At 42.3% G+C, this 25,269-nt stretch overlaps 1 protein-coding gene across 1 annotated transcript; it reads right to left on the bottom strand.

The window, feature by feature from the left end:
- Positions 1-1,854: 1,854 nt before the first annotated feature.
- On the bottom strand, positions 1,855-25,062 carry ift22 (intraflagellar transport 22 homolog (Chlamydomonas)). The gene is made up of 5 exons (XM_078537441.1): positions 24,942-25,062; positions 21,904-21,986; positions 12,746-12,835; positions 6,745-6,947; positions 1,855-2,443 (listed from the first exon to the last, which is right to left on the bottom strand). Exons 1-5 carry the CDS (start codon positions 24,978-24,980, stop codon positions 2,295-2,297), a joined length of 564 nt encoding a protein of 187 aa, XP_078393567.1. The 5' UTR covers positions 24,981-25,062; the 3' UTR covers positions 1,855-2,294.
- Positions 25,063-25,269: the final 207 nt, after the last annotated feature.

Raw genomic sequence — 25,269 nt, 5'->3', positions numbered from 1 at the left:
GTTGGAGGTAAACACCTGGTAGACATTTACTCAAAGATAATCGAGTCTCAGTAAAGCAATCCAGTCAGTCCCATTCCCCTGCTCTGTCCCTATAGCCCTGCAAGTTTATTTCCCTCAAGTGATCATCCAATTTCCTTTTGAATCTCTGCTTATCTGTGCTTCCACCACCCTCGTGGGCAGTGCGTTCTGCATCATTACCACTCTGTAATAAAAGTTCTAGCCCCTCATCGTCCTGCATTTCTTGCCCAAAACCTTGAGTTTATGCCCCTGAATCCCTGTTTCTCCTCTCAACCTTCTCTGAAGAAACTGGCGTTGTTCTCCTTAATCTATCCATGTAACTGAAGTCCCTCATCTCTGGAACCATTCTTGTGAATCTGTTCTGCTCCACATCTTTATTGAAGTGTGGTGCTCAGAACTGGACATACTACTCCAGTAGAGGCCAGTTCAGTCATTTATAAAAGTTCCTCATAACAACTTTGCTGTTGTACTCTATGCTTCTATTTATAAAGCCCAGGATCCCATTTGCCTTTTTTATTCACCCACTCAACCTGTCCTACCGCCTTTAATTAATAGGAACATATACCAAGTGTCTCTGCTTTTGCACTTCCTTTAGAATTGTACCCATTAGTTATTGGCCCCCTTCCTTCCTACCTATCAAAGTAAGTCACTTCACATCTCTGCATTAAATTTCATTTATCACATGTGAGCCCATTCCACCAGCTTGTCATTGTCCTCTTAAACTCTATCACTATCCTCACAGTTCACAATATTTCCAAGTTTTTTGTCATCTGCAAATTTTGAAAGTATGCTCTTTAAACTCAAGTCTCAGTCATTAGGTTTCAATCCACCCTGTCCCATTCTTCTAAATTTTAAACATTTTTCGTATCAATCTCTTAATCCATGTTGCTCTGAGAGATCCAATAGGGGACCAAAAAGAGGATTTGATTTATTCAGGGAGACAGGGAGCATGGCTGAGGTATTAAATGAATACTTTGCACCTGTCTTTACCAAGGAAGATGCTGTTGCCTAGGTCCCGGTGACAGAGGACGGAATTCAGACACATAAAGGGTTTAAAATTAATGAGGAAGTAGTATTGGATAGGCTATCTCTACCTAAAGTTAAAAAGACAGGACTGGATGAGATGCATCCAAGGATACTGAAGAAAGTGAGAGTGAAAATTGCAGGGGACTGGCCGTAATTTTCCAATCGTCCTTCGATTCAGGGCTGTTGCCAGAGGACTGGAGAATTGCAAATGTTACACCCTTGTTCAAAAAAAGGTGTAAAGATAAGCCCAGCAACTACAGAACAGTCAGTTTAACCTCAAAGGTGGGGAAGCTTGAGTTTTTTGATGAGGTAACAGAGGGTTGATGAAGGCAACGCTGTTGCAATGATGTGTACGTGGACTTCCAAAAGGCATTTGATAAAGTGATGCACAACAGATTTGTGAGCAAAGTTAGAGCTCATGGAATAAAAGGGGCACTTTTTAACTAGGCAAGGCATCTGACTAAAGTTAAAAACTTCATGTTGATCATTGCACAGGAGAAATAGACAAGGTTTAGAAAATATATTTTTAATACACCAGGTCAGTCAATTAAGGTATAAGGGAAATTGGACTTTGGTTGTTCAATGCAATTAGAGTTATACACAAACAGATCGAGTTTAGTTTGGGTATCTATGCATATGCCTTACTTTAATCGCCAATTAAAAAACTTCATCTTTAAAAGGAAATATTGCAAATACTTATGAGAGGCAAACACGCATTGGTTTGGAAAGAATCACCTGTAATATAACCAGCTGAACCAAACATGACATGCTGCTACTGATCAATTTATTCTGGAATAAGTACAACACATCTCACTTCAAATGTACTGTTTAATCACCAACCAACTTGGAGAAATTTCAACCTGAATAAGTTATTTCCTTATTTTGAGTTATTTGGAATCACAGAATATAATGGATAACATACACATTTACTGGTATACATAACTGTTGATCAGGTGTAAGCAGATATCCCCTACGTAAATTGCCAGTTTGTTGCTGACTGGTTTTGCTGCTAAAAGATTTCTTTTATGTGAATTTTTAGACGCGGACTGGGTTGGACACCGACTTGATGAGTTCATCTGCATTCTCTAATGGGAAGCAGAATTCAAATTATTCTCAATGAGAAAAGGAAGGCTCAGTGACTGAAAAATGCCAGTGAATGTGATTTGGGAGTCTCATTGTCTCTGCTCCAATCACAAAGAATTGACAATCCCTTATAATTTACAGACAGTGAAGAGATCCGAGTGGTTCCCTCAGGTGATGATTGACATCTCTTCTTTGTCTCTGCTCTCAGACAGAGAACTGACGACTGCCCCCAGGAACTGTCTGAAAGCTGTGCGCACTTGTTCTGGATCATCCTCTAGGTTTGAATGGATCAAAGTCAATTTGTTCAGTTGCTGGGCTAATAAGAAAATGTAACATCATTAGGAATAGAAACAAAATTCCTACACACTTTTTATGATATTTGCGCCCTGCCCTGCTCACCACAGCACTTTCCTGGCCATTAACATTGTGTTTTTTACAGCTTCATTATAACTCCCTTGCTTTTGTATTCTATGTCCCAATTTATAAAATCCAGGATTGTGCTCTTAGCAGACAGGAGATCGATTGGGCCTGTGAGAGGCAAGCTGACAGAATCCCCAGGAAAGCCATGAATTGTCTAGCCCAACATCAGAAATCCACAGCAGTTGGGAATGTGGTAGAACCCCACTGAATCTGGCCCCTTGCCCTGGAGTTATGGGCCCTTATTAGAAAGACAAAAAATTAGCACAACCACAGCAACTTGCACTTATATAGAACCTTATAGAAAAACATCCCAAGACACTTCACAGAGATGTAATCAAATAATAGGCACTCAGTCAAGGAAGGAGATTGACAAGGTGGTGAGTTTAAGGAGTACCTTCAGGAAGGACTGGCTAAATTTGATTGGGTTTTTTAACCAAAAGGTATAGCAGTTAATGAACAGTATGAAACATTTAAAGAGACAATTCAAAATGTTCAACAAAAATACATTCCATTGAAAAACAAAAACTCCAAAGAAGATTCATCCATTGTTTACTATGGGGGGGACGGAATTAAGGATAGTATTAGATGAGAGGAAGAATTAGCTTATAATGTTACAAAGACTAGCAAGAAGCTTGAGGATTGGGAGTGTTTACAAACCAGTAAAGGGCCACCAAAAAGGGAAACAAATAGAATGAGTGTAAACTAGCCAGGAATATGAAAAAACATTCTAAGAGCTTTTAAAAGTATATAAAAAGGACAGTAGCTAAAGTAAACATTGGTCCCTTAGAAGCAGAGGTAGGGGAAATTATCATGGGGAATAAGGAAACAACAGAGACACTGAACAAATATTTTTGTCTGTATTTACAGTAGAAGGCACAAATTACATCCCAGAAGTAGAAGGTAACGAATGAGGAAGTTAAGGTAATTAATTTATCAGCAGAAAAACTTAAGGGACTAAAATCTGGCAAATCCCCAGGACTGATGACCTACATCCTTGGGTTCTAAAAGAGAGAGCTGAAGAGAGTGAATACGCTATCTGTGACTTTCCAAAATTCCCTAGGTTCCAGAATGGTCCCAGCAGTTAGCAAAGTTAGCAAGTGTAACACCACAACTTATGAAAGGAGAGACAGAAAACTGGTCAGTTAGTCTGACATCAGTTGTTGAGAAAATATTGGAATTTATTAAGGAAGTCTTAACAATGCACTTAGAAAATCATAGTACGATTAAATGAAGTTAACAAGGTTTTACGAAAGGGAAGTAATGTTTGATGAATTTATTAGAGTTTTTTGATGATGTAACTAGTAGGATGGACAAGAGGGAACCAGGAGATGTAATACAGTTAGATTTTGATTAAGGTGCCACACAATGTTAATACACAAGAGAAGTGCTCATGACATTGTGGATAATATAGTAGCATGGAGAGGACAGGAAACAGAGTAGGGATAAATGGGGCATTTTCAACCTGGAAGGCTGCAACTCTTGCCACAAGGATCACTGTTGGGGCCTCAGCCACTTACAATCTATATTAATGACTTAGACAAAGAGACCCAAAATAGCATATCTAGGTTTGCTGATGACACAAAGCTAGGTGGACATGCAAGCTGTGAGGAGGACACAAAGAGACTGCAAAGAGATACAGACAGGTTAAGTGAGTGGGCAACGGTGGCAGATGGAGGATAACGTGGGGAAGTGTGTGAGGTTATTCGCTTTGGTAGCAAGAAAATCTTTTTTTAAAAGGCTTGTAAAGGTTGATGTTCAGGGACCCTTGGGTATACTCATAAAAGGAACACAGAGTTAGCATGCAGGTGCAACAAGCAATTAAGGTGGCAAATGGCATGTTGGTGCTTATTGCAAAGGGATTGACGTTGTCATCATTTGTCCCTCGACTCGAGGATGGCGTCTGCTCAGGGTCACCAGTTTCTCCCATGGGTCTTCATGTGACTGAACAGGCCAATTCTCAACCCACAGATCTTTGGGCACATGAGGCAAGGCATCCCATGAGATAGAGGGATCCGGAGTGCAGGATTTACTTCCTTTTCTTTCCTTCTCTGCTGCTGCTCTGCCTCATCATCAAGATGTTGTGACTCAAAGCATGATGCAGCTTGGACAGCTTGAAACCATTTTGAACAAGCTCCTCCCAGTCATTAATGTCAATGCTGCCACACTTCAAGGAGAGCTTCAGAATTTTCTTTATTCTCCCCTAAAACATTGGCCATTTGAGAGTTCAGAAAACAGGAACTGGTGAGGGAGGCAGTCTTTGGTCATCCAGACACAGTGTTCAGTCCATTGAAGTCAATTCTTTAGGAGTTTTGCATGAATGATTATGGAGCTAGCTTCAAGAAGGACACTAGCATTTGTTCAATGGCCCTCCCATTGAATCCGGAGGATGCGGTGGAGACATTGTTGATGGAATTTCTCTAGTGCTGATGCAGTCAGGTCTCACTGCAGTACAGGAGTGTGTCGATGACAACTGTTCTTGACTCTAAGATTTTTGATGGCTTGCGGAGGTCTTTGTTGTTAAGCACTCACTGCGGTAGTTTGTACGAGGCTGAGCTGCACAGCTGATCCAGTGTTGGATCTCCTCAACAATGGTGGCCTTTTGAAGAGGTGGTTGCCAAGGTATGGGAAGTGCTCAACATATTCCATGGTCTCTCCTTTGCTGTGTACGGGAGGTGGAATATTTGGCTGACCAGCTATGGGTTGATATATCAAGTTTTGTTTTGGCAACATATAAGGACAGGCCGAGTTTCTTGTCTGTAGAACTGAAGAGATCGAGAGTGGTTGGTAAATCTGGTGAAGAGTGGGCAATGACACCGCAGTCATCTGCAAATTGTAGATCATATATATCTGTGATGGTCAGTTTAGTTTTGGCATGGAGGCAACTGAGGTTAAAGAATTTTCCATCTAGACGGTATTTAACACTGACACCAGAGGGCAGTTGATCTTTGATGAGGTGAATAGCCACTGTCAGGTAGGTTGTAAATAGTATGAGGTCTATCACACAGCCTTGCTTGATTCCAGTCTGTATTCTGAAGGTATCCGTTTCAGATCTCCCAGATCGTTGCAGTCATATCATCAGTTGCAGGATTGTGAAGAAATGTTTTGGACATCCAAATCTTTGGAGCACCATCCACAAAGCCTTGCGATTTACTGAGCCAAATGCTTTGGTCAGGTTGATGAATGCAATGAAAAGTTCCTCGTGGTTTTCTCAATATTTTTCTTGGATTTGTCCGACAACAAAGGTGATGTCAGAGGTTCCTCTGAAAGGTTTTAAGCCACGCTGTGTCTCTGGGACAATTTCCTCAGCCACAGGAAGTGGGCGATTCAGGAGAATGCATGTCAGGATTTTCCCTGCTCCTGCAGAGGGCCAGCAAAGACACAATGGGTGAATGGCCTCCTTCTGTGCTGTAACCATTCTGTGATTTTACGTGTACTGATGTAAGCCTTCTGAAGGCCCCAAAGATACTAAAGGGCAAAGATTCCCTGAAGCAATCCAAAAGATTATGCATTTTGGGAATTCTGGAGGTGTATTATTAAGATAATTCTAATTCATGTATAAATACAAGATATTGTTTAAATGCTAACGTCAATTGTAGTGTATTAATAATAAATGATAGTTTTCTTTATAAAGCCATTGCTTGTGCCTGAAGTTTAAGGAAAAATCTAAAAATGAAATTAAATCATGTGGAAATTAAAAAACAAGACAATTTTCCCAAAGTGTGAAATCACGTTACACCTTTTTGCTCCTAAAACCCTGATTGGACCTTTCAGAGGAGGGGAGACCATCTCCTTCCCTCAACTCTCCCCACTCCTCCGAGAAGATGCTTTCTACAACTAATCCACGTGTGTACTCTGTGGTTTAGGGCCCCATCAGACCTTCTGACAAGAGCTTGAGAGGGAGAAAGGATTGGGAGATGAAGCAGCTCTTGGTTTATTAGCTGTTGTAGATGATGGAGGAATCCTAGACAAATACAGAATGCTCAACTGGAAATATTTTTTAAGAAGAGAAACCAAGAACAATGTGCATTTTTCAATGTTAAACATTTAGTGGTAGAGATTTTCCCTCTTGCACACAGAAGTTTTCCTCTAACAATTTTCTTCAAGATATCAGAGCTTGTTTGATTATTAGTTGGATTGTATTGGAAAGCATTCCCTCTTTACTTGTTATATAGAGACATGTAATTCCTTCACACTTACCCAAGTTAGGCCGCCCTCTGCCAGCTGCTGAGTTTGGCTTGTGGTGAGCAACTAGAAGACACTGAGAGTCATGCAACCGCTGCTGTTGTACAAAGGAGGAATAGAACATCTCAATTTCCTTCAGCTGGCTGGGCACATCAACATTAAACACAATGACAACTCCATTGGAATCCTTCATTAAAGCTGGCCAGCAATTTTCAAACCTTCAGGAGAGGAAAGGGACAACTTCACAAACTTATCTTAATTCTTATAGCAAACAGAAAAGAGAAAATACATACAAGAGTGTAAACTGACAACCTGACAGATCTATTAAATATTAAATATCCAAGTATACCTCCAGTTGAAATGTTACAGATTATATTAAACAACAATCTTATTTTCAGAATGCTGAACAATCTATGTGTGGTTTTCCGCATTTTTTGAAGGATCCATTTACCAAGTTTGGTTCTCATTCCCATCATCTCACATTCATTTTGTGAATTCCGTAGCATATATACAGGCAAACAGGCCATTCGGTCCATCAAGTCTGTCCTGACACTTATGCTCCACACATTACTTCAGATCAATGCTATTCCTCACAGTCACTCCACCCCAGGGAATGGTTGAGGCAAAAATTATAGAAACATTTATGTGGAGGCTAGAGAACCATATGCCGGACAAAGGGAAAAGGGTTATGCTGATAGATAAAGGAGATTGCAACTTTTAGGGAGCTAGGAATGAGATTGAAAAGCAGGACTTCTATAATGCAGTAATCTCAGGATTACTCCCTCTCCACATGCTAGTGAGCATGGAAATAGGAGAATTGAGTGATTGAGTACATAGCTGGAGAACTGGTGTAGGAGGGAGGGTTCTGAGGCATTGGGACCAGTTCTGGGGCAGGAGGGACCAGTACAAGGTGAACGGCAGGGCCGCATGTTAACAGGACTGGAACTAACATCCTCACAGGGAGATTCACTAGTGCTGTTGGGGAGGGTTTAAATTAGATTGGAGGGGGATGGAAACCTGAGAGGGAAGCAAGGCTGGTAAAAGGAAGTAGAAAAGTAGAAAGCAAAAATAGAAGACAGAGAAAGCACAGGCAAGCATCAAATAGGATCAGAATAGGGAATAAAGTTAAGAAAATCAGAATTAAAGGCACTCTGAATGCACATAGCATTCGTAAAAAATGGTGGTGATCAAAATTCTCAAATTGAGGTAAATGGTGTTATGATCAGGATGGGAGGAGTACGCAGTTGATCTAGCCCTGCTTCTCCGCAGATCGCACCATTAGTGTAAATATTTAATTCACTCACCAAAATGACCAATTATTTACCTTCACCACTGTTAGACTCCGAATAAAAGAGCCTTTCACCAGGCTTCTTTCAATACGCTCAGAATGAATGATTTATTAGAAAAAAAACACATTTTTAAAACAAGTTGCAAGAACTGGTTAACACACAATTTGTAATCTGGAAGTGTAACTACCTAACCCTTTTAAAATACCCCAGCAACACACACACAAACAAAGGACAAACAAATAGGGTCTCTGCAGAGATTGGCAGGTATAGAAGAGTGTTCTGGAAAGGATAAAGTTTGCAGGGTTTTGACGCTGTCGATCCGGTGCTCCCTCATGTGAAGATGGAACACTAGTCTCACCAACCAAGCTCCAACATGGAGGATAGAGCCAGGTCACTCCTTGGGAGCTCCCTCTTGTCTCAGCCTCTTGGGTTTCCAAATATAGACAAATACCACAGCGATGAGGATTCCTAGTCGGATACTGATAACCATACTGTTTCAGGCAAGGCAAGGAGAGCGGAGTTGGGCAGCTTTCCTCCTTGGTTTATTCCCAACCGAGTTCAAAAAAACAAGTTCAAAACATAAAGCTCATCTTTGTCAGGTGATTTCCAGTAAATCACCAGGATCTCTACCTTTAAACATTTTTTTTATCCCAGCCATTAAAGTAATTACAGTCCAAACAAGCAAATAGCTCTCCTCAAGTACAATGCGGCTTGCTCCCAGTCCAAGGTGAACTTATGACCTTATTTCAAAAAAATCCAAGTATCTAAATACTGCAATGTCCTTCCAAATTTTAAAAGAATATACAGTTCTTGAAGATATGATTTCCCAAAAATGGGTATGATTTAACTGCCATTATGGAGATGTGGCTACAGGGTGACCAAGGTTGGGAACTGAATATCCAAGGATATTCAGCATTTAAGAGGGATAGGCAAAACGGAAAAGGAGGTGGGTTAGCACTGTTAATTAGTGAGAGAGGACCTCAGATCAAAGGATCAAGATGTAAAATCAGTTTGGGCAGAGCTAAGAAACAGCAAGTTGCAGCAAACATTGGTGGGAGTTGTTTATAGGCCACCAAATTGTAGTGGTAATGTTGGGCACAATATAAATCAGGAAATTAGAGGTGCATGTAACATGGGTAATAAGTAATAATGGGTGACTTCAATTTACACACAGACTGGGTTAACCAAATCAGCACTAGTACTCTGGAGGAGGAATTCTTGGAACGTGTACGAGATGGGTTTCTGGAACAGAACATTGAGGAGCCAACTAGGGATCGGGCTATTTGGGATTTAGTATTGTGTAATAAGAAAGGACTAATTATAACCTTGCTGCAAAGGAGATTTTGGGAAATAGTGACCATAATATGATAGAATTTCGTATAAAGTTTCAATGTGACATAGTTCATTCTGAAACTAGGGTTTTAAATCTGAAGAAAGGAAATTTTGAAGGGATGAGGGACAAGTTGGCTATGGTGGATTGGGAAAATACTCAAAGGTTTGATGGTAGACAGGCAATGGCTAGTATTTAAAGAAATTTTACACAGTCTACAACAGAAATAAATTCATCTAAGGCACAAATATCCACAAAGGTAAATCAACCATGGTTAACGAAGGAAGTTAAAGGTTGCATTAGATCAAAGGAAATGGCTTATAAGGAGCCAGATAAAGTGGTAAGCCTGAGGATCGGGAGCAATTTAGAACCCAGCAAAAGAGGGCCAAGAAACTGAGTAAGAAAGGGAAAATAGAATACGAATGCAAACTAGCAAGTAATATAAAGGCAGACTGTGAAAGCTTCTTTAGGTACGTGAAAAGGAAATGATTAGCTAGAACAAATGTGGGCCCATTACAGGTGAGGACAGGAGAATTTGTTGTGGAGAACAGGGAAATGGCGGAGAAACTAAACAGTTACTTTGCATCTGTCTTCATAGAAGATGATATAGGAAATTTCCCAGAAATACTCAGCAACCAAGTGACTTGTGAAACTGAGGAACTAAAAGAAATTAGTATTCGTTAAGAGGTAGTACTTGAAAAGTTAACTGGATTGAAGGTTTATAAATCCCCTGAACCAGATGAGCTTCTTCACAGAGTGTTGAAGGAAGTGACTGAGAGATAGTGGATGCATTGGTGGTTATCTTTCAAAATTCTGTAGATTCTGGAAAGGTTCCTGCGGACTGGAAAGCAGCAAACATAACCCCACTATCTAAGAAGGGAGGAAGAGGGAGAATGGAGAACTACAGACCTGTTAGTCTGACATCAGTAGTGAGGGAAATATTAGAATCTATTATAAGGGATGTGATAACTGGACATTTAGAAAAGAATGGTAAAATTGAGCAGAGTCAGCAAGGATTTATGAAAGGGAAATCATGTTTGACAAACTTGGAGTTTTTTGATTAAGATACTTGTAGTATTGATAAAGTAGAAGGAGTGGGTGTGGTGTATTTGGATTTTCAGAAGGCTTTTAATAGAGTCCCACATAAATAAAATTAGAGCACATGGGATTGGGGGAAGTATACTAGTGTGGATTGGGAATTGGTTAACACACAGAAAGCAGAGAGTAGGAATACACAGATCATTCTCAGAATGGCAGGCTGTTACTAGTGGAGTACAGCTGTTCACAATCTATATGAATGATTTGGACGTGGGGATCGATTGCAATATTTCAAAGTTTGCTAATGACACCAAACTGGGTGGGAATGTAAATTGTGAGGAGGATGCAAGGAGGCTTCAAGAGGACTTAGACAGGCTAAGTGAACGGGCAAGAACATGGCAGATGAAATATGCGAATAAGTTATTCACTTTGCTGGAAAAAACAGAAAGGCAGAATATTTCTTAAATGGTGAGAGGCTGGGAAGTGCGGGTGTCCAACAGGACCTTAGTCACTAAAAGCTAGCATGCAGATGCAGCAAGCAATTAGGAAGGCAAATGGTATGTTGGCCTTCATCACAAGAGGATTTGAGTACAGGAGTAAGGATGTCTTGCTGCAGTTGTATAGAGCCTTGGTGAGACCTCACCATTGTGCACAGTTTTGGTCCCCTTATCTAAGGAAGAATATACTTTCCATAGATGGAGTGCAATGGAGGGTCACCAGACTAATTAATCCCTGGGATGCAGGGATTGTCTTACGAGGAGAGATTGGGGAGACTGGGTCTGTGTTCCCTAGAGTTTCGGAGAATATGCGGTGGCCTTATTGAAACTTACAAAACTCTTACAGGGCATGACAGGGTGGATGTAAATAAGATGTTTCCTCTGGCTGGTGAATCTAAAACCAGGGGACATAATCTCAGGATAAATGGTCGCCCATTTAAGACTGAGATTAGAAAGAATTTCTTCACTCAGAGGGTGGTAAATCTTTTGAATTCTCTATCCCAGAGGGCTGTAGAAGCTCAATCACTGAGTATGTTCAAGATAGAAATCGATAGATTTCTGGAGACCAGTGACATCAAGGGATATGGGGATAGTGGCATTGAGGTAGATGATCAGCCATGATCTAATTGAATGGCACAGCAGGCTCGACAGGCCAAACGACCTACTCCTATTCCTAGGAGCATGGGTGGAGACCCAAGTTGAGCATAAATATGAACATGAACTGGTTTGGCCAAATGGCCTGTTTCTGGGCTGTATATCCTATGTAATTCTATACATCCTATGTAATTCTATATACCTGAGGAAGCAAGTTCCATATTCTCAGCACCCACTGGGTAAAAAGGTTTCTCTTGAATTCTTTATTGGATTTGTTAGTGACTGTCATATATCTCTGGCCTCTAATTTTGGACTCCCCAGAAATGAAAACATCTACATCTATCGTATCACAATATTGCTGAAAATACAAAGCTAGGTGGGAATGTGAGCTGTGAGGAGGACACAAAGGCGCAGAGAGATACAGACAGGTTAAGTGAGTGGGCAACAAAATAGCAGATAAGTATAATGAGGGGAAGTGTGAGGTTATTCATTTTGGTCGTAAGAATGGAAAAGCAGGATATTTTTTAAAAGGCTCAAAACTGTAAATGTTGGTGTTCAGAGAGGCTTGGATGTGTTCGCACAAGGGACACAAAGTATGTAGGTACAGCAAGCAATCAGGAAGGCAAATGGCGTGTTGGCCTTTATTGAAAGGGGATTAGACTACAAGAATAAGGAAGTTCTGCTACAATTGGACAGGGTTTTGGCGAGGTCAAACCTGGAACACTGTGAACAGTTTTGGTTTCCATATTTAAGGAAGGTGCTACACTGAAGTTTCACTAGATTGGTCCCTGGGATGAGAGGGTGGCCCTATGATGAGTCAGAGTAAATTTTGTCCACATTCTCTGGAATTTAGAAGAATGAGAGGTGATTTCATTTGAACATACAAGATTGTGAAGGGATTAGACAGGGTAGACAGAGAGAGGTCATTTTCCCTGGTTGGGGAATCTAGAGCATGGGGACACAGTCTCAGGATAAGGAACCAATCATTTAGAAATCAGATGAAGAGGAATTTCCTCACTCAAAGGATTGTGAATCTTTGGAGTTCTCTACCCCAGATCATTGTGGATGCTCCACTGCTGAATCAAGCGATATAGGGAGTGGGCAGGAAAATGGAATCAAGTTGGAAGATCGGCCATTCACTTAAGCTGTTGCCCATATTTTGATTTATTCCCATTCATCCTCAGTGGTTTGAATGTTGAATCTTTCTCCTGAGGGTACAGGACAAATCTTCACACTAACTGGTAAATGCATTAATTCTATAATCTTACTTCTGATCACCAGAGCAGTCCCAGAGTTCCACTTCACACCCAATACTTTTCCCATTGGCATTCACATTCGGACATTCATATTCTAGGATCCTAAAAGATGAGAGGACTTTTGTTTAGCATTAATACACACAACTTAGTAAATTTAAAATACAAAAAACACTGACATTTAAAATGATCCCAGCCTGGATAGGTCCTGTTGAAGTACATCCAACACACTCGCAGAATATGTAGTTCCCATTTATTCTGCTTTATTGCAATTCTCAATTATTCATTTTAAAAAATTATTTCATGGGATGTTGAGGTCGATGGCTAGGCTGGCATTTATTGTCCATCCCTAATTGCCCTTGAGAAAGTGGTGGTGAGCTGCCTTCATGAACCACTGCAGTCCCTGTGGTGTAGGTACACCCACAGTGTGGTTAGGGAGGGAGTTCCAGGATTTTGACCCAGCGACAGTGAAGGAACGGCGATATATTTCCAAGTCAGGATGGTGTGTGGCTTGGAGGAGAATTTCCAGGTGGTGATGTTCCCATGTGTCTGCTGCCCTTGTCTTTCTAGGTGGTAGATGACGCAGGTTTGGAAGGTGCTGTTAAAGGAGCCTTGGTGAGTTCCTGCAGTGCATCTTGTAGATGGTATACACTGTTGCCACAGTGCATCAGAGGTGGAAGGGGTGAATGTTTAAGCTGGTGGATGGGGTGCCAATTAAGCACACTAGTTTGTCCTGGATGATAGAGCTTTGAGCTTTGTTGGAGCTGCAATCATTTAAAGAAGCTTATATGGTAAAGTATGCCAGCAGGCTTTGCGTTAACATTTTAGCCAGAAAGCACTTTGGAGGAGGGAGGTGGAGATTGAATTTTATTCCCAGTGCTTGTGAACAAAAGGAAGCTTGGAGACCGAGAATCCTGACCTTATCTTTGGCTGGAACTCCCAGGTCGAGAGGTGATCTTTACCTAGATAAGAAAGTTGGTTGCTAGGAGACTCACATACCCAACATCGGAAACTGTTCTCACCTTTTGAAAGCTATATTCCTGAAAGATACATAGTGTGTCTACAGGCAAGAACAGAGACCACCACCATCTCATGACCTAAGGCACAGCTAGAATGATAGGATAATTTATGAATCAAAGAACAAAGAAGTAGATGTACAGCTGAACAGCATAAAGATAAAGCCTTTCCCCTTTGAAAGTAAGAATTCCTGGGATGGTCAGAAGTTCGTAGGTGAACAGACAGCCCAGAAAGCCAGGATTCATCACTCCAAGTCTAGGGAACATTCGGTATTATTCATGTTTATGTAAGAACAATATTAGTTATTATGCATTAAGCCTGTTGCTTGTGAAGTGGGGCTTTCAATCTCTACAGTAATTATGGGGTTAAAATGGTTCCCGGATGCTAAGCTTATAGAGTATCACAAACACATCTCCTGAGGACATCTTGCTGGATGATTGGTGCTTAAGCAAGATTGATCCAGCAAGTCTGTTCTGGACAGACCTGATCAGTGCTGATGTTATTTCCACAACTGAAAACAATAGATCCTACCAAGTTGGGCTCTCCCTGGCTCTGAAGTTGATCTTTATGTAAAAGATTCCTCTCCTTCTGTGACAGGGGTGAATGGACGTTGTCCTCCTCCATTACTTAATGAGATTATATGATGGTGGTTATCCTGTGTCATTGTTGTGATGTCCTAAATTCCAGTCCTTCTTAATGTTATCAGTTCTGTTGTAGGCGGCACTGTGATTGTTACGCAATTAGAATAGTATATAAACTGCTTGAAACTCTGTGGGGAAGTCTCCTGGTTTGCCAGTAGAGATTGTCTCCCACCGGCGTAAAAATAAAGGTTGCTTGACGTTTGAACAAAAGACCATGTGTCAAGTGTTGGTTTAAAATACTCCAGAACAAATTGGCGACAAGGGTGGGATCCTGCTAAGGATGGAGGAGTGACAGCTGAACCACCGCATGAGTACCTTTTAAATTACCATACATAGTTAGGACAAAACCAAAACCGCCTGCGATCCTCTGCCCTGTGACTATAAGAACTTACAGGTCTGAATCAAACTTCAATCAGTCGGTAAGGGTTTGGGTGAAACATGTATAGTAAGATACTCGGTATTAGTTGCAAGTAACGTGCTCACTTCGGGAGGAAGTGAAGAAGAGGTGCACCACTGACAACAAATAATCCAGACCAACAATGGCCGCGGAAAATAAGTTAGAACTCGAGTGGGGTCCAGAGGGATCGTTAACTAGATATCTAGGAGAAAAGAATCAGAAACTCACAGCAAAAATGAGAGAGAAGGGGTGGAATCCAGATTACCCAATTGGGAAACAGCTGGCATGGTGGAAAAAAGGAAAAGAAACAAAAGGGAGAAAAAGCCGCATTGTTAATAGCCAGGACACACTGGGATCTGAAAACATCTGCCGTAGCTAACATTTACCCAGTACTACCAACAGCCCCACAATACAGGACCAAAGGTCCAGATGATTGGGATATAAAAAGTGAGGCGTATAATTATGAAAAAGACAAAGAAGGAAAATATCCGCCTCCGTCATATGACAGTCCTGTTGGAGTGGCACCAATTAAAGTAGAAGTTGTGCCCAGACCCCCAGGTGCTCAAGGCCAACTGGGACCGGTCTGATTAAGAACAACACATGTTCCGTTTTCTCCGAGTGACAAAATCAAATTATTGGAAATGTTGCCAAAACTGACCCCCCTGCCGGAGCAATGGGACAAACCGAGAAGAAAAGCGAATAACTCACCAATTACAAAATCGAGACATAGCCGTTCTAGTATGAGCTAAAATGCCTGAGACAAAACGGCAGGAACTAGGCGATGACTTTAGGGACGGCACCTGGTGCGTGGCTATCACCCAGACTGGCCAAGAGTCTCAGACAGCATTTGATAATTTTAAAACAGCAGTGACTACCGCACCAGGAGTGGTGCCAGTGAGTTGGGGTATGATCATGGGAATAACACAGAATAAAGGGGAATCAGCTATGGGGAATGAAAGCGGATATCCTACATAGTACACTTTGGCATACGACGCCCAGCAAGGAACAATGCAGCATTCTTAAAAATGTTTAAAGACGGAGTGAGCAAAGCACATCAGGACGTAATAAGGACGGAACTAGTCACGATGCAGGATTACGACTCCTTGGTTAGAATGGGCTATGGGCATAGACAATCAACAGAAGGCTAAACTAGCTGCAGCAGAGTCAGTGGCAGCTGTAGCAAAAACAGGAGGAAAAGGTGAGGTTTGCTATAATTGCAACCGTCCAGGACATAGGTGCAATGAGTACCATATGCCAAAAAAAGGACAATAGGAGAAAGTGTAGGAACTGTAACAAGCCTGACCACGAGGTCAAGGACTGTTGGTTGGCCGGGGGAGGCAAAGCAGAACAGGACCCCGAATAACAATTGGTCCCTCCAACTGGAGAAACATCCATACTGGAGGACATGAACAAAAACGAAGTCATTGAGATAATCAAAACCCCGAGTCAGAAGCAACAGGTAGCTGTGGCCCCCGGGGAGGACTAAGAGCCCCGAATATATTTAGCAGTGTTGTTAGGAGGCTGGCAGTGCAGTGTGCTTGACGGAGCTGATTAAGGTACTGGGGCTGGAACACCAAGCCTATAGACAATACCCAATAAAACCAGAGGCAAGGGAAGCCATGCAGAACATAGTAGCAGATCTAGTAGAACAAGGGGTGTTGAGAGAAACTATATCAACCACTAATTCCCCTATATGGCCTGTAAAAAAACCGGACGGATCATATCGACTGATGGTTGACTATGCTGCCCTTAGTAAAGTAACCCCACAAGAACACCCCGTAGTGGCGAGTCCCTCCACGATATTTAACGGATTAAAACCTGAACACAGAGTGTTCAGAGTCTTGGACATTGCCAACGGGTTCTGGTCCATACTGTTGGACGGCGAGTCACAAGAAAAATTTGCATTCACGGTGAATGAAAAACAATACACTTGGACTAGAGTCCCACAGGGATTCCATAACAGCCCTAATATATTCCACCGTGTAATGAGTCAAGTCCTGGAAGGAGTGGATTTGGCAAAGTACCAAAGTGCACTACTACATTATGTAGAAGATGACCCCATGGGGGCGCCTATTCCCCACTTACCTGAACAGTTACAAGAAATTAAGGAATTTAGGCATAGTGGTGCAACGATACCACGTTTTGAAACAGAACCTAATGATTTTGAAGAAACATATAGAAAAGGATCTAAGGGCCACAACTTGGTGGGAACTACTGTGGAACTGGGGAGTAAGTATTGAAACTTAACCTTGGATCCAAATTATTTTCATGTCTTGGTAGTGTCACAGTTACTGTTAGCTATAGGTTGGGGAATTGCAGCATGTAGGAAGAAACAGGAAAATAAAAAAGCAAAAGCATTGCTTAAGGAACAGCAAAACTTGTTGTTCGAGAACCAGTATCCAGGAGTATTATAAGAAATAGGGTACATCTCGAGTCCTCCAAGCTGTATGCCTGATCACCACAAAGGGGCAGAGGATCTGGGACATCATAGGATTAGGTTTACTTGGGCAGGGTAACCAAGTACCAAAAGAGGGGCCTGAAGTGGGGCTTTCAAGCTCTACAGCAATTATGGGGTTAAAATGGTTCCTGGATACTAAGCTTATAGAGTATCACAAACACATCGCCTGAGGACATCTTGCTGGATGATTGGTGCTTAGCACCCACTGTGATCCAGCAAGTCTGTTCTGGACAGACCTGCTCAGTGCTGATGTTATTTCCACAACTGAAAACAATAGATCCTACCAAGAAGAGCTGTCCCTGGCTCCAAAATTGATCTTTATGTAAAAGATTTCTCTCCTTCCATGACAGGGTGAATGGACGTTGTCTGGGGCCAATTGGTTGTGACAATTGCCTCCTTCATTTTTTAATGAGATTACATGATGGTGGTTATCCTGTGTCATTGTTGTGATGTCCTAAATTCCAGTCCTTCTTAGGTGTCAGCTGTGGCTCAGTCCATAGCACCCTCGCCTTTGAATCAGAAGGTTGTGGGTTCATGTCCCACTCCCGGAAACCAAGAACTGTGATTGTACTCAAAAGAGTTGCAATCTGTGACTGTTGATAACTCGAAAGAATTAATGTTATCAGTTCTGTTGTAGGCGGCACTGTGATTGTTACGCAATTAGAATAGTATATAAACTGCTTGAAACTCTGTGGAGAAGTCTCTTGGTTTGCCAGTAGAGATTGTCGCCCCATTGGTATAAAAATAAAGGTTGCTTTATATTTGAACGAAAGACCCTGTGCTGAGTATTGGTTTAAAATACTCCAGAACACTTGAAACCACTCATGGGCTTATTGTTGCAAGAATAACAGCCCTTTGTTGCACCTTGGGATACCATACTACCTTAAATGTGCTTTACAAATGCAAGCTGTTGACAGTGAGCACAGTAATATTGATTGCCTTTCAATGACCTCGCCTCGAGTAACAGGTTCGATAATAGGTTTTAGAATAACAGGCGTTAAGATTTATTTCCAACAGGAAGAGGGAGAAGGAACCGAAAATAAGGAAGGGAAGATATAGCCTCAGATCTGTGAAGAAATAGCTTCTAAACTAAGATAGGGAGAAGGGGTTGGTAGTTGTCCCTGAAGAACGAGAACATAACCATGCTGAATGCACCACAACAGAGGTCATATATAGCCCTAATACAGAAAGCAGAGAATCTAGAACAGCTTGAATTGACTGAGCAAGAAAGCGGAAAAGAAAAATTGGAAAGCTGTTGTGCTGCCATAGTTTGATCACAAACTGCAAAATTTAAAAAGCAACTTGAGATTGATTTCAACCTCAAAAAAAGGTTGATGAAACAAAATTTAGAAATAAAAACAATTAGACCAAAAGAAATATTTATTACAGGATATTGACTCTATCAATTACCTTCAGTAATTAGTTCATTTCCATTAACTATTACGATAGGAGTGAAGATTGTAGCGGGTGGGCCATATCCACTCTTTAGCACATTGGAAAGACATGGTCATGCGTCTCTGTTAGACACTGCAGCTCATCAGCTTCTGCATCCATCAGTCATCCTGCATTTCACTTAAAGCATGCTGGAGCTTGGGTTGAGTATTTTTATGGGCTTGATGCTTGGTTGTTAATGGTGGGGCCACTAGAAGACTTGCATGTGCAGCTGTTTCTGTTTGAGAAGATGGGAAATGTTTTCATCATTCTCACAAAACCAGTCTTGGTGCTTACACTTGCTGTATCTCAGGGCATCTACTGAAGTCTTGAAGATCTGATCAAAGAGTCATTTCCTTTCATCTTCTACATCGCTCGAGGGAGGTAGGTCAAACTGCAGTGGTGTCCCATTATATAGTAAGGCCTAAGGCTTACTAAGGTAGGGTTCTTGAGGAGTTTGACATTGAGCTTTGGCTGTGCCTGGCAGGTTAATTTAAGATACTTTGGCTGCATCGTTAGGCTCAGCTCGGTGCAGATCTTGCAGTGGTCTGCCTAGCAGTCAGCTCCATGGCACGAGTTATCTTGACGTCAGTGTTTTCTGTGTGCTGAGCACATCATCAAAGAGATGCCTAGATGCTTAGATTGTGGGTGTTGCCAGGTTGTCTTGTTTTTTCTTTTCAGGTGGAACATGATATTGGTTATAGCCAAGGTCATGCTTGGGGCACAATGAAAGCCGGACAATTCTGTTTTGAGGTTTCCTTTCCAACTCCACGTTGACAGAGGATGCCTGCCCATGTGATGTGGTCATATCCAACTCTGGCACCCAAATCACCAATTAGGATAATTTTGTCATCTTTAGGGTTTGATCTTAGGAGTTGGCCCAGATCTTTACTGTGTCGCTGTTAGTCATTGTGGGGACAAGTGCAGGGAAAGGTGCAGGCTCAATCATTCATGATGCCTTTGGGAAGGTTTTCCAGATCCTTTGCAATCTCTCTCCTGATGGCAAAACCAACCCTTGCTTCTCTATGTTATGCAGAGCAGGCTTGAGGGGCAGAATGGCTTTCTCCTGCTCCCATTGCTTATGTTCTTATGACCACTCCAAAAGGAAGTGTATTCTGCTTGTATTTCTTGAAGCTGGTCTTCTCCTACTGGTCTTGTCTTGCTAGGGGCAGCTATTTCTACACCATACCAGCTAAGTTCCCTGGCTGCAGTTGAACAGTGTTCAGGCTTACTGCTGGTTTGATGATCAAGTAGGGAGTGGATATTCCAGCATGCCACTGTAGTTACTGATGACTTTGTGTTTGTCTTTGCTGTTGGATTGAGTCGCTGGGCAGTATCGCAAGAAGCAGGCTTTGTTTAGGCCTTTCAAAGTATCAGCAAATGCTGCTGCCTCCAGACTGCTCCTCAATTCGAAGATTCGCTCAACTAAGGAAGCTGGTCATGAAGTTCAGGAGGAACTCTGCAAGATCATTCCATCATCTCCTCCCACATCCTTGCTTTCTTCTCCCTACATCAGGGCTGACATTGACACAGGCCTTTCCTCCACTAAAGCAAGGAAAGCAGCAGGATTTGATGGCATCTATCCTGAATTCCTGAAGAACTAGAACCCAATGGATGTAACTGATTGGCTTCTTTCTTTACAAACATCCATTCAACTGGTGACATCCCATCAATCTGGAGACAGGCTAATGTCATCACCATCCTCAAATGTGGAAACCTGCTGTCCACCCAGCTAGTTAGAGGCCCATATCTGCTAGACTCCTCCCAGCCAGGCTATCTCCACTGGTGAAGCCCAACATCTCTAAAGAGCAAGCCTGTTTCAGACCTGGAGGGAGCTGTGTTGACCAAGTACTCACAATTACCACCCACTTACTAATGGGCTCAAGACAGTTATTGCACTCATCGATTTTTGATCAGTATGTGACACTGTGTGGTGACACGGTCTTCTGTTGAAAGCTGCCAGACTTTTCCAGTGCCAAGTTACAATGTGTGTCCTTTCTTCAATGCTTTTAATCAAAGATACAGGGTTTCACTCAGCGACCAAATAAACTCCACAAGGACCCTGAATAATGGACTTTCCCAGACACACCCGCAGGGACAGGCTGGAAGACCGAGGGTGGGAGAGGCATTACAGACATGTCTGATCTGGGCCTGATATTCACAAAACACTTCCATCAGTGACCATCAGATGGCAACCTAGAGCAGGAAGGCCACATGGCAGATTTTTCTCTCTGTCATGAAACTATTATTGTATATATTATTGGAAAATATTTTTCTTTTAAAATAGGGGTTTAGTTTGTGGGTGTGACTTAATTGAATTAAAGCCAGCTAGTCTGGGTGCTTTGATGTGTACTAGTTTTGAGAGGTAGAGTGCATTTGCATTTTTTTTGAATAGAGCATTCAAGAAGGGGGGTGAAATCTGGCATCTAGCTAGCAGAGACCAAGCAATACGTTTATATTACTAATAAAATTGGTACAATGGAAGGGGTTTTATTGTTAGAAGAGGTGAAGTTCAAAGGGGCTGGTGGTACAATGAGAATTTACATTCAATGGCTGTGTTGGGTATACCAGGTAACAGTTATGTGTGTGCGAGGCAGAGGCAATGTAACATCAAAGCCTGTAAGCCCACCACTGTGTCTGCAAAGGAACCAAAGTGAAAATAACCTGATTTTGAATTTGTAAGGTGAAAATGCTTTGCCTGGTGTCTGCTTAAAAATCTACAGGTTACTGTTGCCTTAATAGAGATTAGTCTGGGAATTTGTTAAAAGTTATGATAGTAGTAATTTGTAGCCATATATATGTGTTTAATGTGTTATAACTTAATAAAATGTTTCATTTAGTTTAATATAAAACCTCTGGAGAACTGGTGATTTGATTCCTGAATTTAGAGTTGCATCTCAAACATACCACTTAAAAATATAGGTTATGATAGTTGTTTGAAGTTTCCCTCTGGGATTTTTAAATAACTCAGCTTTACCAACTGCTGTGTCATAACACTCTCCCTCCCCCATGGTTACAATGATCAATTACTGCAATCTGTTTGCCACTTATGCTGTGATTGGCAAACACCCACATCCTCCAGGTGGATGTGGCTCAGTTAGCGGGCTGCTTTGGGGAACAGATCTACATAGTAAGATGGTAAATATATGTTGTCAATTTGATTTTATCTATTATAAAATATGATTCTACAACATGTGTGTTTTAAATAAGATATGAAGTACTCACATACCTGACACCTTGCGTTGGGCTGTAATCACCACCAATGGCTTCAGTTGCATCAGACAGAAAATTTGCCAGAACAGTTTTTCCACTCTGTCAATGACAAATTCAGAAACACGCATAAAAATGCAATGAGCATATAATTCAACATAAATTTATTGTGGATGACTGCATCATCAGGGCCTTAACAAAAACCTGACTGAGGGGTGATAGCACTGAATGAACCCTCCATGTCTGGCTACCCCTTCCACCATTTTCCCTGCCAAGTCAAGTTGGTGTGGTTCTTATCACCAAATTATACCTTGGCCGGTCCCTCCACTCCTCTGGCACTTTTCTCCTCCTTTGAGCATCTCACCTGGTCCCATCCCCCTCACCTCTCAAAATCCTTGTCTCTACTGCCCACCCCCGCCCACCAATACAATAAACATTTTCTCACTGAGATATACCTTCACTGCTTTCCTCCCTCAGCTTCTACCTCCTTTGCAAAAACTACCCCAAATTGGCTTACTCTGCACTTTCAAAATCCCAACAGTTTAGCCTTTGGCCCTCCATTCACCACAACATTTCTACAGCTATGGATTGACTCAACTACACCCTTGACAACTTTGACGTTTAGAAAAATCACATTACAAATCAGGCAGAGCCAACATGGTTTTGTGAAAGGGAAATAGTTTTTGACAAATTTATTAGAGCTCTTTGATAATGTAACAAGCGGGGTGGATAAAGGGGAACCAATGTATTCGGATTTCCAAAAGGCAATCAATAAGATACCACATGAAAGGTTAATGCACAAGATTAGAGCTCATGGTGTTGAGGCTCATATATTAGCATTTATAGGGAGAACTGGCAAACAGGAAACAGAATCGGGATAAATGGGTCATTTTCAGCTTGATAAACTGTAACTAGTGGAGTGTCACAGGGATCAGTGCTGGGGCCTCAAATATTTACAATCTATATCAATGAGTTGTATGAAGGGACTTTTGTGTTTTTCTTCTCCTTGTTCTTACTCAGTTCATAAACATCAGGGCACCAACCACACAAGGGTGGTTAACACAAAAACACCTATGTTTATTTATTAAGGATTTGAGAAGTTGGTAGCAGTATTACACAGTTGGATAACTTGGTACATACGTCTGAGTTAGTAGCTTCCTCAGAACAAGCTGAGACTATAAGTCTGAATCACACAATTCACTGTATCATTTTCCCTCTAGTGACGTATACAGAAAACATAACCACACTCCCTAAAAATATACCACACCAGGACCAACTGTATTGTCGCTAAATTTGTTGATGATACAAAAAAAGGAGAGCAAGTTGTGAGGACACAACCTCTCTATATCCCTTTGCAGACAAGAGTGGGGAAAAATTTGGCAGATGGAGTATAACGAGGGAAAATGTGGGGCTGTTCACTTTGGTGGGAAATATAGAAAAGCTGAATATTATTTAAATGGAGAGAGACTGCACAATGCTGCTGTGCAGAGGGATCTGGGTGTCCTTGTACATGAATCAAAGTTAGAATGCAGGAACAGCAAGTAATTAGGAAGGCAAATGAAATGATGGTCTTTTTTGCAAGGGGGTTAGAGTATAAAAGCGGGTCATGCTACAACTGTACAGGGCAATGGTGAGATCACACCTAGAGTACTGTGGACAGTTTTGGTCTCCTTATTTACAGAGCAATGTACTTATATTTGAAGCAGTTCGGAGAGGGCTCACTAGGCTGATTCCTGGGATGAAAGGGTTGTCATATGAGGAAAGGTTGAGAAGGTTGGAGTTTAGAAGAATGAGAGGTAATCTTATTGAAACATATAAGATTGTGAGGGAGCTTGACAGGGTAGATGCTGAGAGGATGTTTACCCTTGAGGAACCTAGAACTAGGGGGCGCAGTTTAAAGATGAGGTGTCTGCCATTTAAGGTGGAAATGAGGAGGAATTTCTTCTTTCAGAGGGTCATTACTCTTTGGAATTCTCCACCCCAGAGAGCAGTGGAGACTGGTTCATTGAATATATTTCAAGGCTGACTTAGAGAGATTTTTGATCAACAATAGAGTCAAGAGTTATGGGGGGAGCGATGACGATAGGAAAGTCGGATCAGCCATGACCTTATTGAATGGTGGAGTAGGCTTGAGGAGCCAAATGGCCTACCTCTGCTCTTATTTATGTTCATATGATACCCTAGTCCTCAGTAAAACCACTACTCTCTCTCACCCTGGCCCTTCTCCCAGTATGGCCCTTATCTCCACTTCCTCAAGTCCAGGGCACATAGATGTGAAAGGGTGTGGTGAGTAACTGGTTTAGCTATCCACTGCTAGATCTAACTGAATCACATAAGAGAATATGGAACCTCCTCTCAGCTGATAAAACTGCTCATTATTCCAGATCATCCTGGGATGCAAAGATAACCTTAGCTTCTTTACTGCAAACTGTCTTCTTAAACCCTTCTTCCCTTTCACATCCCACCTTCACCTCCAAGCACCTTATGGACTCTGTCACTATTATCGAGACCATCTGAACAGCTACCTTTGCTGAGTCCCTTCCTTCCCCTCATCTACTGGTTAAAATTTGTCTAAAGTCCACTCTCCCTAGCCCTGAACTCGCATCTTTCTCGAGTTTCTCTTCAATCTCCCCTCATACCCTCTCTGAGCTTATCTTGCCCACGAGACCCATCTCCTGTTCCCTCAACCTTATTCTCACCAAGCTGATCACCCCAATGCCCCTCCTGGCTCCCCTGTTAGCCGATATTTTTAACAGTTCGCTCTTTTCTGTTGTCCTTCTCTGCTTTAAATTTGCCGCCATCACCCCTCTCCTCAAAAAAAAAACCCCTTGACCCCCACCGTCTCATCACCAATCTCCCTGATTGGAGAGTGGCAGTTGGGGGAAGGGGAGGACAGGACACGGGGAGCGGGAGAGAGAGAATCCCGGTCAGGATTGGATATCCAGGGAAAATCCCTGAGAAACTGACCCCTCCCCCATTCCCCGCATCACTTCAGCACCACCCTCCCCCCTTCCATATGCCCCAGGCCCCACCAACATCGACCCCAGGCCCCGGTACCTCTCTGGGTCCCACCACAACCAGTTTGATGTTGAACATGGCCTCGATCAGGTGACCGCCGCTTCCGTTACCATGGACACGGCCCCGCCCTCACAGCGCTTTCTGAGGAACGGAACACAAAACCCCACCCCCTTGCCCAAACCCCGCCCCCTGAACACAAACCCCCACCCCCTGATCCAAACCCCGCCCCCTGAGCCAAACCCCGCCCCCTGAACACAAACCCCCACCCCCTTGCCCAAACCCCGCCCCCTGAACACAAACCCCCACCCCCTTGCCCAAACCCCGCCCCCTGAACACAAGCCCCCACCCCCTTGCCCAAACCCCGCCC

Source organism: Cetorhinus maximus, unplaced genomic scaffold (assembly GCF_964194155.1).
Source record: "Cetorhinus maximus unplaced genomic scaffold, sCetMax3.hap1.1 HAP1_SCAFFOLD_2374, whole genome shotgun sequence".
Classification (NCBI taxonomy): domain Eukaryota; kingdom Metazoa; phylum Chordata; class Chondrichthyes; order Lamniformes; family Cetorhinidae; genus Cetorhinus; species Cetorhinus maximus.
This window is presented reverse-complemented; position numbering and strand designations above follow the sequence as displayed.